Below are 17493 nucleotides of genomic sequence, written 5' to 3' on the forward strand. Positions count from 1 at the left end.
GTCGTCTCTTGTGCTGTTGGAAAAGACTGTTTGCTATGATCAGCGTGTTCTTTTGGCAAAACTCGATTAGCTTTTGTCCTGCTTCATTTTGTACACCAAGGCCATGCTTGCCTGTTATGCCGGTGATTTCTTGACTTCCTACTTTAGCATTCCAATCCCCTATGATGAAGAGGACATCTTTTTTTGGTGTTAGTTCTAGAAGGTGTTGTAGGTCTTCATAGAACCAATCAACCTCAGCTTCTTCAGCCTCAGTGGTTGGGGCATAGACTTGAATTATTGTGATGTTGAATGGTTTGCCTTGGATTCGTACTGAGATCATTCTATCGTTTTTAAGATTGTACCCCAGTACTGCTTTTCCCACCCTTTTGTTGACTATGAGTGCTACTCCATTTCTTCTAAGGGATTCTTGCCCACAATAGTAGATATGATGGTCACCTGAATTAAATTTGCCCATGCCTGTCCATTTTAGTTCGCTGATTCCCAAGATGTCGATGTTCAGTCTTGCCATCTCATGTTTGACCACCTCCAACTTACCTTGATTCATTGATCTGACATTCCAGGTTCCTAAACTATATTGTTCTTTACAGCATCAGATTTTCTTTTCACCACCAGACACATCCACAGCTGAGTGTCCTTTCGGCTTTGGCCCAGCCACTTCACTCTTTCTGGCACTACTTGGAAATACCCTCTGCTCTTCCCCAGTAGTATATTGGACACCTCCCGACCTGAGGGGCTCATCTTCCGGTGTCATATCTTTTAGCCTTGTGATACGTTCCATGGGGTTTTCTTGGCAAGAATACTGGAGTGGGTTGCCATTTCCTTCTCCAGTGGACCACATTTTGTCAGAACTCTCTGCCATGATTTGTCCGTCTTGGGTGGCCCTGCACGGCATAGCTTATGGCTTCACTGAGTTATGCAAGCCCCTTCGCCACAACAAGGCAGTGATCCCTGAAGGGGAGCCTTTTTAGTAGTAGTGTTCAATTCTATTGTGATAGTAATAGGAGGAACTGATTTAGATGGTATTACTCAGCAGTCACTGATCACAACAGACAGGCTAAGCAGAAGCTTTTCATCCCATGATAGACTTGTTAGAATAAGGAAACAAGAGACATAATTAGCAGACATAATTAGCAAACATAATTAGCCAGCATTTTCTAGTAGGTCTTGAGTTATTACCCAAAGCATGCTTTTGCTTTTCTCAGTGGCTTTTTGAAAAGTTGACTTTAATACCACAGTATTAACTGTGGTACACAAGCTCTTCAAGCAACTGATTCTATATCCAAAGCTGCTGTGGTCAGGATGATAGAGTTCTCAGCACATAGTGGGTAATTTCAGATAAACATGCACTACCAGCTTGTAAACACTTGTGTATATGCATTCCTTCCGCATCATGCAATGGATAATTTATAGTGGTCAGGGTAGCACGTGGAGGCTTGCTAAACTTTGAGGCCTGCACAATTTACATTATTTAACTTAAAGAATAACACAGCTTTATCCTTTCAATAAAACATCTTTATTTGTACATTATATATATACAGAGAGAGATGAAAACATCTCCCTGCTTTAAAGAATCCACCAACAGTGAATATGAAAAGCATGGCACTGAGAACACTCATACAACAAAAGGCAAGGAAGGGAATCAACCAAATGTCAGGAGGTAAGGGAGGAAAAAGCACCTTGAAGGTTTGTGTTTGCAATGGAGTGAACTTTACCATCACTGTAAATTGCAGAGAAAGCATGTATTCCTCCCAAAGGACAAATGTACAGTAGCAATTGGCTACAAAAACCCCCCTCTCAGAATGTATTGGAAGGCTAGTTTTCCTCCTTGTATTTTCTTAAACAGAGGTGATCCAAAAATCCCTCATGTAGAACCAATCCAAATTATTAAGGGCAGGTTGGGAGATAAACCATTTCATCAGAAAATAATCATGATAATTAGACCAAGCTTACTACTGCTTTATAGCAACTGTCTACTGTACTGGTGAAAGGATTATTACTAAGAATATCATGGGTTCTGCTTAAAAAGCACCATAAAGTTAGAGGCTTCTGTAGAGCTATACAGCTTTAATGGTACTATGTTAAATCTCAAGAGCAGCTGCTTTGAATAATCTAACACCTGTAGGACAGATGAAACAGACGGGAAGTGTTTTAGAAAGATAAAATAGGTCAGCCTTTTAACTAACCATGTTGTCTCAGGTATTTGGACCCTTGATGCACCAGTGGCTAAGTTATATAGGAATAATTAAGTAAAAATAGCGTCGCCAACTTTTAAAATTGAATTTCCTACAAGAAAATTAAGATTTCCTCAGTGCCTGAGACTGTCCTACCCCATTGCCAACTCTGGAAACACAACTGCACTTTCAAACAGAAATAGTTTCAGGCTTACATATAAATACTGTTTTCTGTGAAATACCAGTAATGTAGACAAATTACTGCAGTTAGCACAGCTGAAGAGGAGCCATAATTGCAGTAACATTTCAGATCTTCCTGTGATGACAAAACAGCCCTTACTGGTTTGACCATGGGAAATTAAGGCATGTTTTCCCAAGGAACAAGTTGGACTGGGATACCAGTGCACTCATCACGGAAGTCAAACTAGTTGACATCTCAGTCAGGATTGCCAGCAGCAGCTTAGCTCAGGAAGCAACCAGCAAACATATTGAGAGATGTTTGTGGGCTATTTTGGGGCAGCTCATATAAAGGGCACCTGGTCAACTCTGCTGAGGAAGAAATGGTTGTCAAGAGACCCCTCTGAGAGCATGATACAAGTACAGGCCCCCTCTCTCGCGATCAGATAAGGGTTATTTCAGGGAGATGTCCCTCTTCTCTCACATCCGCCTCCCGCCCTTTTAAATGAGATTCTGGTGTTAGCTGATAAAAGCACAGAAAGGTGTGGGGAGAGAGACTGGAGGAGTCATTAGATCAAAATGGAACCAACAATAATTTAACATGATTAAAACATCCTGAGCTGTACTGTGGGCAATGCAAAACTTTCAGCTTTAGCTCCTAGTCATGGCTCTTCATGTCACAAGCAGCCTGCAAAACCAGGCAGCAGGACAACCAAGGAACTGAGTCCTGTAGGCCAATACGGGTCCACTACTGATGCCTCACAGGTGGCAGAATGCCCAAGCTACAGTCCAACACACCAAGGGCTTTGCGCTCTACCTGGAAATAAGTTCCCAACAAAAGTCAACAAAACCAGGAGTTGCCAGCTCAGGCAAAGATGCAGCCGCTCTCTTGTCTATTCCAGGAAGGGCAGGGATATGGAAGCAGCAGGTGACGTAAAAACAACATGCTTAACTCGCTTCAGGAAGGCCACTCAATCCAAGTAGCAATTCTGGCTTCTGCAGTGCAGAAGATATTATGTGCCTGTGTAAATTGACTGGCCAACAGCAGTTCTGCAGTGGGGAGAGATCCTTCCCTTCCACTATTGCTAACTTCAGGAAATCCCGCAGATTTGGAGTGAATCAGAAACTGACTAGCTCAGAATCCAGGCTCTGTTCCAGGCCATTCTCTCCAGTGGTAATAGCTTGGATGTAAGTGACATGTCCAATACCTTTGGTAACGCCTTCACGGAACAATAGTTTGGCTCCTATCTTCAAATATTCAGGATGTTTTATGAATCTGAAACAAACCACAGCCTTTTCTCCTGTCCGCAGCTTGTCCTGAACAACAGAGAAGATGTTATAGTTACAAGATCAGTAGCTACTCAGCTTAGGGATTCTAGAAAACTGAGAAGAAGAACTCTTAATCCAAATATGCCCTGAAAGTTAAGTTATGCAAGATCCCTTCTGAAATAGTGAAGGCATCTCAGCTAGGAGGTTTAACACAACTGATAGGTGATGGAGGATGAAGGTGAGAAGGCACTCAAGCAACTCCTTGGGTACACAGGAAACCACCCTCTCTTGCTAGCCAGAGACCTACCTTCCCATGGATCTTCTCCACAATTGCTGTTTGCCGCACATTGCCAACGTGCACTGTTACTTGGAATCCCTTCCGGAAAGTCGTAGCATGGAAGAGCAGAACAATTTCGGCTTCAAACACTGAGCAAATGGTGGGGTTCATCTCTGGGCTTACCATCACCATGCCCTAAATGAAGGCAAGACCGTTGGATCAGTTCTCCTGACAACAGCCTCCTCTCTCCCCAACACATGCACAACAGGTGGAATTTCCTTCCGAAATTGTTGACAGGTCTCCACTTATACAAAGCTGATCTCTCCTCAGAATGGAGATGGATGAGAAAATGTGTGTATACGACAAAAACAAATTAACAGAATGTGGGAATGTGAAGGGAAGATCTAATTGCCCACTTCTGTTCTGTGGCTTCTCTTTCACTATTCAAATTTTTCTGATGCTCAAACCCCAAAGCCATGAGTTCCATCATTCCCATCTTCTGAACCTGAAGCAAAATGCCTAGCATTAAGACTTGAGTAGCGTTTATTGCCTGTAGCATTTCAGAGTGCCTTCTCAAGCTGGAGTTACACGGGGACCACAGCCTGCAACCCCTCCCAATATCCTCAGCTCATGACACATTGTTCCCAAAACTGAGTGAAAAAAGTTTTTAAAAACACGGCTCCAAAAGATAGGAGGTGGGACTCACTTTACGCAGCAGTGAGCGGTCAAAGTGTCCAAGAGCCAGTGTGGCAGCCTGCCCAGCCCGAAGTACACGGCACGCCGAACGATTTCTCTGGATACTGCACACTTTCAGCTGGAGGAACTTGCCATCATCAGTTGGACCAACCACCAAGTTCTCTCCCTCTTTACATATCCCACTGGCAGGAGCACAAAATCAGGAGACTGTATTTAGTTCTCAGGCAGCAATTAAAGCCTTTCATCTGTGCCTACTTAAGATAGATACCCCACAGCAGCTTCTTTACATTTGAGATGTGAAAAAGACTAAGGCAAAAACATCTGTGCTCTCTGTCTAGGGAAGAGCACAGGAGTGCTTTTGGGGATATTGTTGCTTCCATTTTAATTACTTCTGTTGAAGTGAAATTTGATCTCCTTGACTCATTAGGCAAGCTATTCAGTCCTACACTTCCACAAACACAGTATTCCCTAGCCAAATGTGAAAGGGAATATTAAAACTATACTTCCAGTCCTACTCTGGATGCCAGAAGACCTATGTATCCCCACCCTTCCCATACTGGCATCATGTATGGAGCAGCACCTACCTTGACAGAGTTCCTCCAACAACAGTGCCCACCTCAGGTACCGTGTAGATTTCATCCACCTGCAGAAGGATAGGAACAGGAGCTTCAGGCCTGCTAACAGGCTAGGACTACGGCACCTCAGAGCTAGAGGAAACAATTGGTCCCTTCTTCTCAAGATTTCCAGTACAGGTCCTTCTACAGAACCTCAAAGCCCATCCCTCAACTTTTTCTTCCATACATTAGTTCTCAGCCTCAAGTGTACCAGACCTCAGTGAATAGTCATCTTGCTGTGGGCATTTTCTATGTGTATCCACAATGGAAATAACCTGGGGATTGACTAACCGATAGGAGGGACATTAATTTTTTCCCCTGTATAAAAGCCAGCCAGGCCCTCAGCCTTCCTTTCGCCTCTAAATGCAAAGAATCCAAGAGACCCTTGCCCTCACAAGCAATGGAGGCAGTGCTCTTTGAGACCTCCAGTAAAGGACAAGAGAACCTTGTGTACCTGGAACTCAGTGAGCTGTTGCATCAGCTCCTCCTGTTCTTTGCTGTTCGTCAGAGGTGGGAGGATGTTGAGAAAAACTTTCAGGAGATCCAAATTCTCTCCAGAAACACTGGACAAGGTGAAGATAGGAGTGATGCTGCCAAGACATATAAAAGAAATAAGCTGGTGATCTGCAGTTCTATGCACAGTTACCACTGAAGGTGGTGGGAATGGGACTTACTTCCAAGTATATGTGCATGGCCAACAAGTCCCTATCTGCTTCTGAATCCTAGATGTCTCCTCCCAGACTTTTATAGGGCAGAAACCTGCTGCTATGCCAACAACTGGGCTTGATCCTAGCTCTGTACTGCACAGTCCATCCACTCTCCTTTCTATTTTATTTATTTACTTACATTATTTATATGCTGCCGTATAACAAAAGTTATCTGCGTGGCTTACAACATAAGAACAACCACACTGCAATAAAAGCAACAAACATAATTAAATCGAAACAGTCAATTTTAAATAAAATAAATTATTTTAAATCAATCAATAAAACCACGGAGCCAACTCAATTTAAAATGGAGAGCACTCTGCTTATTCTTCCTTGCCATGGGATCTTAAGGGTACTACATCCTACTTAAGTCAGAGTGAAGGAGTTCAACAACGTGGCATTTAGAAAGTAGAATATCAGTGTGTTCACCTCAGTCACACTGCATGTTCCTCAGACCTAAGATACTCACTCCCACCCTTCTCCCTAATTCCATGCTTTTTCTAGTGAATTAGTTGCAACTGCACCCATGTCACCAAGTGACCTTCCCTCTTATGCCAAGAAGGGCAAGTGATGCTTACTTGGGAGACTGTGCAAACTGCTGTGCTGCTGTGACAGCATCATCATCTGATGTTACCAACAGCGGGAGCTTGTTGCAGCCAGGCTGCTTCAGGATCCGCTCCAGCTGCTTCACTGTCCGCTCCACAGTGGATTTTGAGCACAAGTCCACTTTGCTAATAACAATGAAGAAAGGGACCTTGAGGGCCATCGCCAAGCCTAGATGTTCTCGTGTTGTACCTGCTGGAGGTGACAGGAGGTGGGGAAAACCAAGTTGAGAAGGCAGGGACACCATTGCAGTGTACCTGTATGGCTCTAGGATCATTCTGCAAAATGCTTGAAATGGGCTTCTGTGCTACGAAAGGTGAGATGTTATTTTTTTACCATTTGTTTCTACTGACTACCCATCTTTTAACTTCAGGTGATATGTCAGTCTTCCAAAGTCCCAAAGGAGGATTAAATCAGAACATGCAACATGCACTTACCAATTCCAGTATTGGCGCTCACCACCAGCATCGCAAAGTCTGGGCAGTAGCTTGTGAGCCCAAAGATGGTGGTTTTCAGATACTTGTGATGGCCAGCTAAGTCAATGAAAGTGATCATCTTGGAGGAGCTCTCACAGATCTCCTCAGCTGTGCGTGAATCACTGTAGTTTACCACCTAGAAGGCAGAAGATACAACTATTGAGCTCTTGTAAAAGGCTAGGGAAGAAGGCATCCTTTATATTCGGTGGAGTAAAATGGTAAGTCAACAGTGCAACCCCCCCAAGACCCATACCTCGCCCTTGCTGTTGAAGCCAAGAATCTCAAAGCTGATGCTGGATGTCCTCCCAGACTGGATCTCATGAAGGTGCCGGAAGAGGTTGAGACGAGCTCTACCTCGCCCATTATCCAGCTCTCCTTGTGTCAAGACACCTAATAGGGTTGACTTGCCTGAATCCACATTCCCAAGCACAGCCACCCGCAGATCTAGGAACTTAAGGAAAAAAGGGAGAGCCATAGAAATTTGTTTCTAAACAGGATGAACTGATAGGAACAAGAGTTTCTGAAGTGCAAGGTATGATTCAGACTTTGAGTGCCTTGCAGACTAATACACCAAGGGATCCAAAAATACTATGAATATCCATAATACCACAACAAAGGCATCATTCCCAGGCATTGAAATCCACTATCTTCTCCTGCAAAAACTGAGGAAGGTTAGAAACTGGCACTCACAAACTGGCTTTTAAAGACTTCCTCTGTCCTAGCTATCACGAATTCCCTGCAGCAGCTCTCCAAAGCACAAATCAGTCTATCCTATAACAAAATACCTTCATAGGACTAGTTTCCATCTCGTTTCCAAATGCAACCTAAACAGGAAGCCACCCAAACTAGGCCAAGGGCATTCAAACAGAAGTGGGTTGTTACCTGCTGATTATCTGGGACCTTTCGGACAAGAACCTCTGTTATCTTCCTGGGAATATCACTGTCATAATCCACTTCTCTTTCCCGTAACACTGTGATGTCAGCTCCAACTCTTCAAAGAGCAAAACAGAAAATAGTCAGGTGTTAGTGTATCATCGCAAGGAATTCCCAACAGGCTAAAGAACAGGACTCTCTTACAGTGCATTTCAGAAAGATTTCTTATGGATGCAACCTACAAATACAGGGCAAAATGTGCCTGTTTTCCCACTTGACCAGTTGTACCTATGACCATTCAGTTACCTTGCTTGCCAATTTTCTGGGGCCCCATTCACACATGGGATATTTTGGCATGCATGTCAAAACCAGTTTTCTAATTTTAAAATTTGTGAGAATTTTGGTAATATAGCTCATGACCACATGTGTATTGCACAACTGGAAAGGTTTTTCTGCTCATGTGAAGTAAATGGACATGGCAAAAGAGATAGATAAAGCTTTCACTGTATGAGACTGAAGTGGGTTAAAACAAGGTGTGCAAGTATAGCAGGCTTCTGTAGTTCTCATTTAGTAAATCTAATTAAGATGAATACTTATTTTCAGCACTGATTCACTAGAAACCAGCCAGATTTGACTTCCCTTCCAACACAAGCCAGCACCAACTGTGTACAGAAATAGTATGGGATTAAAAAACACTCTCCTGTTCCAACTGTGACATACCAATATGTACACATAAAGGATTATATGGTAATATGTGAAATACAGTCTCCTCTGATGACCTTAATGATCGTATAGGTCTGTATTGGAGAAGCTGATCTGCCAAGTAACCTGGTCCCAAGCTGTTCGGGACGTTGCCAATAGCAAGACCTTGCACTTGGCTTGGTAGCTAATAGGTAGCCAGTGCAGGTGCTTTAATACCAGTGTAATATGTGCATGGCCAGGTGCTCCACTCAGCATCCTGACTGCTGCAGCTTCCAGACCAAGCACAAGGCACATGAAGCACATCACCATTTTCTAAACTGCACCAGGTGAAGCTCAGCTCCATAGGCTTGTATTGAAATTTAAAAGTGCCCCCTGTGCCAAAACCCTTTTTATTTTCCCAGGCTTTTTAGTTTTTAGTTCTTAATTCTTCAGTTTTGCTTTTAAATGTGTGTTGTGGTTTTAGATCTTTCCCTGCTAGTGGCTTTTTTTATTCTGGTTTCATTCTGTTCTAAACTTGTATAGGTTTTATATTATGTTTTTAAAGGTTTTATATTATGTTTTATCATATTGTATTTTAGGTTTTTAATTTTTGTGAACTGGCCAGAGAGCTTTGGCTATTGGGAATTTTAGAGATGTAATAAAAAATAAATTTATGGAAATAATGGAGCGCACAGTTGAATTTGCTCCAGACCAGAAGGAAGACAGATGCACATACTTCTCAGCCATTCGTCGCAGTGTTTTGAGAGAGGCGCGCATCTCCTCTTCTGACAGTCCTACCAGCAGCCCGTTGTCCTCTACGCCAATCTGGTATACTGCCTCACCGCGGCCTTCTTGCAGTCGCCACTTCATCTGCGTTACTAAGTGTTCAAAGCGGTACTGAGAAGGATTAACTAGCTTAAGCTGCCCAAAGAAAAGAGTGACTACAGTCAGCAGGTAAGGAGATCTGATGAGAGAAAGCAATTTGCTTCTTTTCTTTTGGGGTAGGGAGATATTCTTTAACTAGAATTTGGCCATTTTTACGGAAGGCATAGGGGTTTTAGTTTTCATCCTGTTATAATCATTTGTTCTGAGCAATTATACCAAGTTCAGATGCAGCAGCTATACTCCAGGCAACTAAATAAGGACTTCACTAGGCAACACATCTGATAATTTCTCAAAGAGAACCTAGAAAAATCAAACAAGGAGGTTCCTGGTTGTCTACTAATTAACATGTAATTTTTGGACAGAAATCCCCGGATTCAGATATTTAAATACAAGAAAGCTAACATGACCACAAACAAACTTTTGGCAAGAATCTTTTTTGTTTTGCTTTAATTTTTTTTAAATTTGTTTGCAGCAACATACTCTAACTGATAGTTACCAGTGTGACTCATAGCATAATTTGGTTTGCAGCTCTTAAGATTTTAGAACCTAGCTTTGTGAGCCCCTCCCCTAAGAGACTCACCTTGTATTCTATATTCCCATCTTCTGCCTAAGTAAAAAAAGAAAATGTGACAAGTCAGTGCACAGCATTTCACATACACTTCTTGACATCCCATTTGACATCCCAGTGAAGGCAACATATAGTAATTACTAGTTTGGATAGAAATAGTTATATCCAGAGTCACTGAAAACTATAGTTCTGGATTCCACCATTATAAAAAGAACAAAATTGCAATGAAATTAACATATATGGCTCCCCTAGTACAGTTCGAGAACTATCCCTGCTTTGGTCTCCATTGTTTGTTCTGCAAACAAAGGAACTAGTAGACTATTCTGAATGCTACAAGGGTTGAATGGTTTTTTTTAGTAATATAATAATATATTTCCAGCTGCTATAGTAGGTCAGATTATGAAGAAGGATTCAAAAATCATGATCTCCAGATGAGAGACATCTCAGGCGAGTACTTCAAGGAGAACTAGCCTCCTGTCTACATAAATCTCTTCAAATCCTCCAGAGTGCCTCGGTTTCCAAGATATCTCCTGATACCTGTGTACTGGTTGCCAGCTTTGGTATTATTCACTAGTAAGAACAAACAAGAACAATCAAGTACAACTGGTTAGAACAACTTATGTTGACCAATGATCTATAAAGATCTGGACTGGTAAAAATTGCATTAAAGCTCCAGTATGCCATCTAGGCTCCATAGTAAACCAGTAAGCTAGAGCAAAGGATGCAAAGTAAACAACTACAAGCTTCATTCATCAATTGCCAGATTTTGGACCCTCATGCATTGCCTGGGTCTTATTTATTTATTTAAAATATTTCTTGGCCACCTTTCAGGGCAGAAGCCCTCCCAAGGCAGCCTACAACAATAAAATACATAAACACAGTTAAAATATTAAAAGTGATAAAAACATAAAAACAGCAATAAAAGCCAACAATAAAACCAGCAACAATGTTAACAGCAGTAACAGCAAAACTAACAGTCATATCAAGAGAAGGCCAAGGTAAAATAATGTTTTCAAAGCCTTCTTGAAAGTCTGCAATGACCGAGCATGGTGGACCTCCGATGGCAGCTTGTTCCAAAGGTGTGGAGCCATTGCAGAGAAAGCCTTCCCACGTGTGATCACCCACCTGACTGCTCTCACAGGTGGGCAAATGAGAAGGGCTTCTCTTTTTGATCTTAAAGTGCAGGCAGGCTGATATGGATGAAGGTGCTCCTTCAAGTAACTTGGTCCCAAACCGTTTAAGGCTTTAAAGGTCAAAATCAGCACTTCAAATTGGGCTCGGAAACACACCGGTAACCAGTGTAGCTGGCACAGTATAGGTGTCATGTGATCCAATCACTTCACCCCGCCCAATACTCACACAGCTGCATTCTGCACAAGCTGGAGTTTCTGAACTGTCTTCAAAGGTAGCCCCATGTATAGCACATTACAGTAGTCCAGCCTGGACGTGACTAGTGTGTGAATAACTGAGGCAAAGTCCAACCTCTCCAGATAGGGCCACAGTTGGCGTACCAGCCTAAGCTGGTAAAAAGTGCTCCTGGACACCGCAGCCACCTGGGCTCCCCCAGTTAGCTCAGAGTCCTGGAAGACTCCCAGACTGTGCACTTGGTCTTTCAGGGGGAGTGCAACCCCATCTAAGACCAGTTGTAAACTTCCATCCAAAGTAGTTGGTTTCCCAACCTACAGTACCTCCATCTTGTCTGGATTAAGTTTCAGCTTGTTCACCCTCATTCATCCCAAAACGGCCTCCAGACACTGATTCAAGAGTTCCACTCCCTCCCTGGGATGTGCAGATGGAAATGAGAGGTAAGAGCTGAGCAACATCCTCATACTGATGACACTTCAGCCCAAACCTCCTGATGACTTCCCCCAGCGGTTTCATGTAGATGTTAAAAAGCATGAGGGACAAGATAGCCTGTGGGGTGCCCCAAGTTCTAATGGACATGGGGTGGAACTAAAGTCTCCCAGCACCACCTTCTGAGACTGTTCCTCCAGAAAGGACCAGAACTACTTTAAAACTGTGCCTCCCAAGCCCAATCCAGATAAATGATCCAGAATGATACCATAGTCAATGGTATCAAAAGCTGCTGAGAGGTCCAGAAGAACCAACAGGGTAGCACTCCCCCCATCCATTCCCTGGCGTAAGTCATCAACCAGGACAACCAAAGCTGTTTCTGTCCTATAACCAGGCCTGAATCTTGATTGGAATAGATCTAAATCAGTTTCATCCAAAACACCTTGGAGTTGTGAGGCCACGACACACTCCAGTACCTTGCCCAAGAATGGCAAATTTGACACAGGGCATTAATTATCTGGAACCATTGGACCTAAATTGGCTTCTTCAGAAAGGGCCTCACCACAGCTTCTTTCAAAACTGCAGGGACCTCGCCATCCCTCAAGGAAGCATTTACTACCTCAGAGGTCCAGATATCCAGTCCAACTCTGGCAGATTTCACAAGCCAGAATGGGCAAGGATCTAAAAGAAAAGTAGTATGCCTCAGTCCTCCAAGCAGTTTGTCCACATCCTCAGGTTGCACAAGCTGAAAGGTATCCAAAACATGACTAGATGGTGCACCAGCCCCGTCCATATCAGACTCTGTCAAAACAAAGGCATCCAAGTCGGTATGAATATGAGCAATTTTATCAGCAAAGTGTCTGGGAAATTTTTCACAGTGGGCCTCTGAGGGTTTGAGTTCTTGTGTTCCAAGGCCTACACCCAAGAGGCCTTTAACCACATGAAAGAGTTCTGCTGGACAACACTGAGCATATACAATGGTGGTGGAGAAACAGGATTTCTTTGCCGCCATCACCACCACAGAATAATATCACAAGTGGATTCTTACCTGTGTCTGATCATATTCGTTCTGAGTCTTCCTCCATTTGCGCTCTAATCATCGACACAGTCGTTTCATCACCCTCAGCTCCTCAGAATACTGAGAAGCTGACACAGTTCTACAACTAGGTCGAAGATGTTTGAGACGATCATATCAGTAGCCCAGATCATCTCATTCCAAGCGGTGACCAGGACCTCGGCAGGACCGCAAGCTAAGCCTGCAGGAAAATTCCCAAGAGACCTCAAAAATCCATCCGGATTCATCAGTCTCTGGGGGCGGACCATCAAATTTGGCCCCCCACCCCTGCAGAGGTTACAGGTGGCCTGATGGTCAAAACTGATCAGATAATGATCTTTCCACGCCAAAGGAGTCACTACTGGCTCCCCCACCCGCAGATCATTTTCTCCCAATCCAGCACAGAAAACCAGGTCCAAAGTGTGTCCTGCCACATGTGTTGGGCAAGGTATTATTTGAGACAGGCCCATGGTTGACATGGCAGCCATGAAATCCTGAGCCACTCCTGACAAAGTAGCCTCGGCATGAATATTGAAACTATCTAATTCTTCCTCACCCCCACCAAGATATTCTACTACGTAATTTCAAACTACTTTGGTTAAATAGCAAAGTTCACTAGCAAATGTTTCTCATATTGGTCTCTACTCCCACAAGTATATGTGGCCTGAGAAGACAAATGTGACTGATAACAAAGGGAGAAGGAACTAGGAATTAACTTGTGGTATAACAAGCTACCCAATGTCATGGCAAATCCACAGGGAGAACAGGACTTCTCAGATAATATTCTGAGGTACTCAGATAATATTTCTCCAAAAGATCCCCCTGCCTAGCTAGGTTTTAATAACAAGTAATGATGAACACTAATGAAATTCATTGTTCAAGAAATTGAAAACAATCTCTAAAAAACAAAAATGTGACATTGAATTACACTCTGTTGATCTTGGTTTTGGACTGAGTACTGTTAAGAGCCAGGAGCTCAAAGGGAAGGCGTAATAAGCATGAGACAACAGTATGAAAACTGATCTACTCAAGTTTAATTTTTTCCTGAATTAATCTTGCTTCTCTGGAAATAAACATCACTGTCTTTCCGAGCATGTTTTTCTTGCTATGGCCAGATTCAAAGTCCTTTCCATACACAGCCTGCTTGTTTTCTAGCTCAAATGCTGACTATGGCACAAAGGTGTTTGTGACTGGGGAAATACTTTGCAAACAATATCTTGGAATCAACCATCTGCATCTTGGAGAGGAGATGATGATAATGGTTTTTCCTTACACACCATGCAATTGCCTAGCTTTTATTTTATTTATACAGCCCATATTTTATTTATAAGGCATCATCCCTGCTCACCAGCTTAAGTTCAGAGTGTGTTAAGAAATCACTGCTTATAATATAAACTATATACGTTAACTACGCCTTCTAAGGAGTAACAATTTGTGTATGTTACTCGCTGAGGCTGCTGTGGAAGTAATGCAGAAAAAGTGACAAGCTCAGGCATGCCCACAAAGTTAACGGAAGAGAGAAAATTACTAGCACTGAGATCTCAGAGGTCAGTACAGAACAATTCTGCTACCTTGGGGATGGCTCACTACCCTAAAACAAAAGGCCAAGCAAAGGGTAACAATAGTAACTTCACATCTTATACGGTTTGTAACACTTTGATTGTGATTGCTAACAAGTCCTGATGACACACAGGGGCAGAACAGTCAGACCAAACACCACTACTACAAAAGAACACAAACCGCACATGTACACACAAGAATTAAAACAGATGAGAATGAACCAGGGCTAGCAGGATGGGTTTGGGACTATATGCAGCTTTGTTAACCCTTGAGTCTGTACTATCAGCTTATCTTCCACTACCATGCACTAGGACCTAGTTCTCACTGTGGTAGTAAACCTGTGCCTAGGCTGTGCAATTTCAGATAGCAGATGAGCTCCTTCCCCAACCCCAACCTGCACACAGAAAACTAGATATCAGGGAGAAGTGTAGGCTAAAACATTTGTTCTGACATCTGGTTTTCTATATGTGCAGGCTGTTACTATTAATTCAAATGGGGAAGCATGCAAATCATGTGAGCTCTAACTGCAGTTTGAAACAGACACAGATTAAACATCTTTTTATTGAAGTACTTATGAAATTTCGTTATACTGAATCAGACCAGTGTCGCATTGACCCCAGTATCATCTGTTCTGTCTGGCAGTAGCTGTGCAGGGCCTCAGGCTTCAGCCATCACTTAACTGCTACCCAACCCTTTTAACTGGAGAATCAGGACTGAGAACTAGGCCTTACTTTCCATAGGAACTACCCAGAACTGAGCTAGCCATCCAGAAACCAGGATATACTAAATATATTTTCCAGTAACCTCAACTGGTACTACTAAGGAGCCCAAACTTCAGTTTAAAAGTTTTCTGGTCCTTCCAAATCTGATTGGATGGCTACATTTCAAGTAACAGCTCAGCTGCATGAACCAATTTAAGTGCAACTTCAGTGACTCACAACCACAGAAACAAGGAAGAGGAAAAAATGCTGTTACAAGTAAACAAAAAAGGAATCTGTTTCACTCTTACCCCTCGACAAACCTACAGCTTCCAATCTACCAAAGTTATTCATTGTCAAAGGAAAGCCAAGAGAAGCTTCAAAGAGGTTCTGACACCCATCAGGCAGAGAATAATGAGAGAGGTTGGGGTTGGGCGTGGGGGGAAGAGAGAGAGAGAGAGAGAAGGGTTCTACTACCAAATCACACGATTCAGTCTAGAGGTACTAGAACTGCTTGGGGGAGACAACAGGAAAACAAAACCCACCATGGCCGCACACTTCAAGGTGATGTTGGCGGCAACTAGCTCCAAAATCAAATTGCTCCATTAGGTAGGGCTCACAGCCTTGATAGGGTTTTCTGTCCCTTTCTCTAAACACAACTTAGCCCTGTACATTTCCAGAAAGAGCTCAAACACCACCACCCCAATGGAGGATGGTGGCTCTGGATTCAGTGGGGCGGTGAATCCATTCTGGGTTTCAGTCAGAACCAGCCAGACCTGTAACGGAGCTATCCAAGGTGCTGAATCCTATCCCCAAAATAGGTTAAGCACCTTGGATAGCCCCTTTACAGTTCTGGCTGAAACCAGAGTGGATTCACAGCCCCACCGAAATCGGAGCTGCCAGCCTCCACTGACACCCACGCCCATATGACACTTGTAGCCATATAATAATTCACTACAGGGGGCAAGCATCTTCCCCAAAGTTAGGGCGCTGGACCGTGGAGATGGCAGCAGGAGTGCAGCCCTCACAGATACTTTCCAGAACCAAAAGAAACGGATCCAGAGACAGACAGACCTCCCTTAACCTGCCAGCATAAAAACATTCCCCAATATGGGCCAGAAAAAAGTGTCTCCACACGACGTCCCTCTAACTGTTAAGAGTCTCGCCAGACCCCGCTGGCGCCGCCTCGCTCACCTCCGGCGGCAGGTAGGGCGGGTTGTTGGCCTTGCCCCCCCGGTGTCGCCCGTTCTTCTTTCGCCCCTTAGAAGCGCCACCGCCGGAGCCGCTGCCAGCGCGGCCTCGCAGAGCCCCGCCGTTCCCGCCTCCCACAGGCCGGCAGCAGCCCCCGAACAGCTCCGACACCCGCGAGTCCATCCTGGACCGGCCTGGCGCGGGACCCCCCCCCCCAGCCCTCCCCTGGCCGCCGCCGCCGCCTCCCAGCTCCGGACTCGGCTTCTGACGGCTACCCTTCCTGGCGTCAGAAAAGAACCGCAGGGCACCACGGGAAACAGGGCCTGGCAGCCACATCATTGGACTACAACTCCCAGCGTCCTCTTTGCCGAGCATACCAATTTCAGAGAGAGACAATGCCGAATATGGCACACGTCAGAATCCTCTCCAGCTACGACGAGAAAGGTTTCAAGCAAGGGCTCTCAGAACGGTATACCGAACGACCGAATATCCAGCAATTTCTGGGGCGTCTAACGCAACTGGAGACCTTTACGAAAGCCGCAGATGATGCCCAGCTAATAGATGTAATATCAGGAAGAACTAGTTAATGCCTATCTCGATTCTATGGTCCACTTAGGCAGGACGGACATCCCTAGAAGTCGATTAAGCTTAGCACCCTTTACCTAGACGCCTTGGGAGGTTATAGTTTATTACATTTATAGTCAGCTTTTCGGCCAAGATTGGCACCCAAAGCTACTTACAAAAATAAAATTAAATTGTGTCACAAAAATAAGGCGATATTAGGTACACATACGCGGTGGCTTAGTGGTTAAGACGCTGAACTGCAGACTGGAAGGCCGGCAGGTCAGCAGTTCGAGACCCGAGTGCCGCGTGACGGAGTGAGCTCCCGTCTTCAGTCCCAGCTTCTGCCAACCTAGCAGTTCGAAAGCAAGGAATTGCAAGTAGATAAATAGGTACCGCCTCGGAGGGAAAGGTAACAGCGTTCCGTGCACCTCAGTGTTCAGTCATGCCGGCCACATGGCCACGGAAGCGTCTTCGGACAGCGCTGGCTCTTCGGCTTAGAAACGGGGATGAGCACCGCACCCTAGAGTCGGACACGACTGGCTGGGGACACCTTTACCTTTTTTTACTTATTAGACCCCATGTCTCACATCTGCTTTTAAAATTGCCTTCAAGGTCTTATGTTTTTTATTTCGTCT

General features: G+C 44.1%; 1 protein-coding gene across 2 annotated transcripts; it reads right to left on the reverse strand.

Moving 5' to 3' along the window:
- Positions 1-1490: 1490 nt before the first annotated feature.
- GTPBP2 (GTP binding protein 2) lies at positions 1491-16585 on the reverse strand. 2 transcript variants are annotated; one of them, XM_084828440.1, is made up of 12 exons: positions 16298-16585; positions 10010-10036; positions 9281-9465; positions 7873-7981; positions 7244-7441; positions 6952-7126; positions 6490-6706; positions 5659-5794; positions 5175-5233; positions 4601-4772; positions 3925-4089; positions 1491-3665 (listed from the first exon to the last, which is right to left on the reverse strand). In XM_084828440.1, exons 1-12 carry the CDS (start codon positions 16475-16477, stop codon positions 3468-3470), a joined length of 1821 nt encoding a protein of 606 aa, XP_084684566.1. In that variant the 5' UTR covers positions 16478-16585; the 3' UTR covers positions 1491-3467. The 2 variants fall into 2 exon arrangements, with proteins under 2 accessions (XP_084684566.1, XP_084684564.1); XM_084828438.1 differs by having other exon boundaries at positions 6490-6709.
- Positions 16586-17493: the final 908 nt, after the last annotated feature.

This window comes from Heloderma suspectum, chromosome 1, assembly GCF_057233095.1.
Source record: "Heloderma suspectum isolate Gila_16-S chromosome 1, 16-S_ref, whole genome shotgun sequence".
NCBI classification, from domain to species: domain Eukaryota; kingdom Metazoa; phylum Chordata; class Lepidosauria; order Squamata; family Helodermatidae; genus Heloderma; species Heloderma suspectum.

What these genes read in the sequence shown, in the direction of transcription:
- GTPBP2 (XM_084828438.1), bottom strand. Translation starts at nt 16,477, where the DNA reads ATGGACTCGCGGGTGTCGGAGCTGTTCGGGGGCTGCTGCCGGCCTGTG. An exon ending in CTGCGACGAATGGCTGAGAA is followed by an intron (nt 7,982 to 9,280) that starts GTATGTGCATCT and finishes TGCTCTTTGAAG; the next exon opens with AGTTGGAGCTGACATCACAG. An exon ending in GAGCGCCAATACTGGAATTG is followed by an intron (nt 6,710 to 6,951) that starts GTAAGTGCATGT and finishes TGTCACCTCCAG; the next exon opens with CAGGTACAACACGAGAACAT.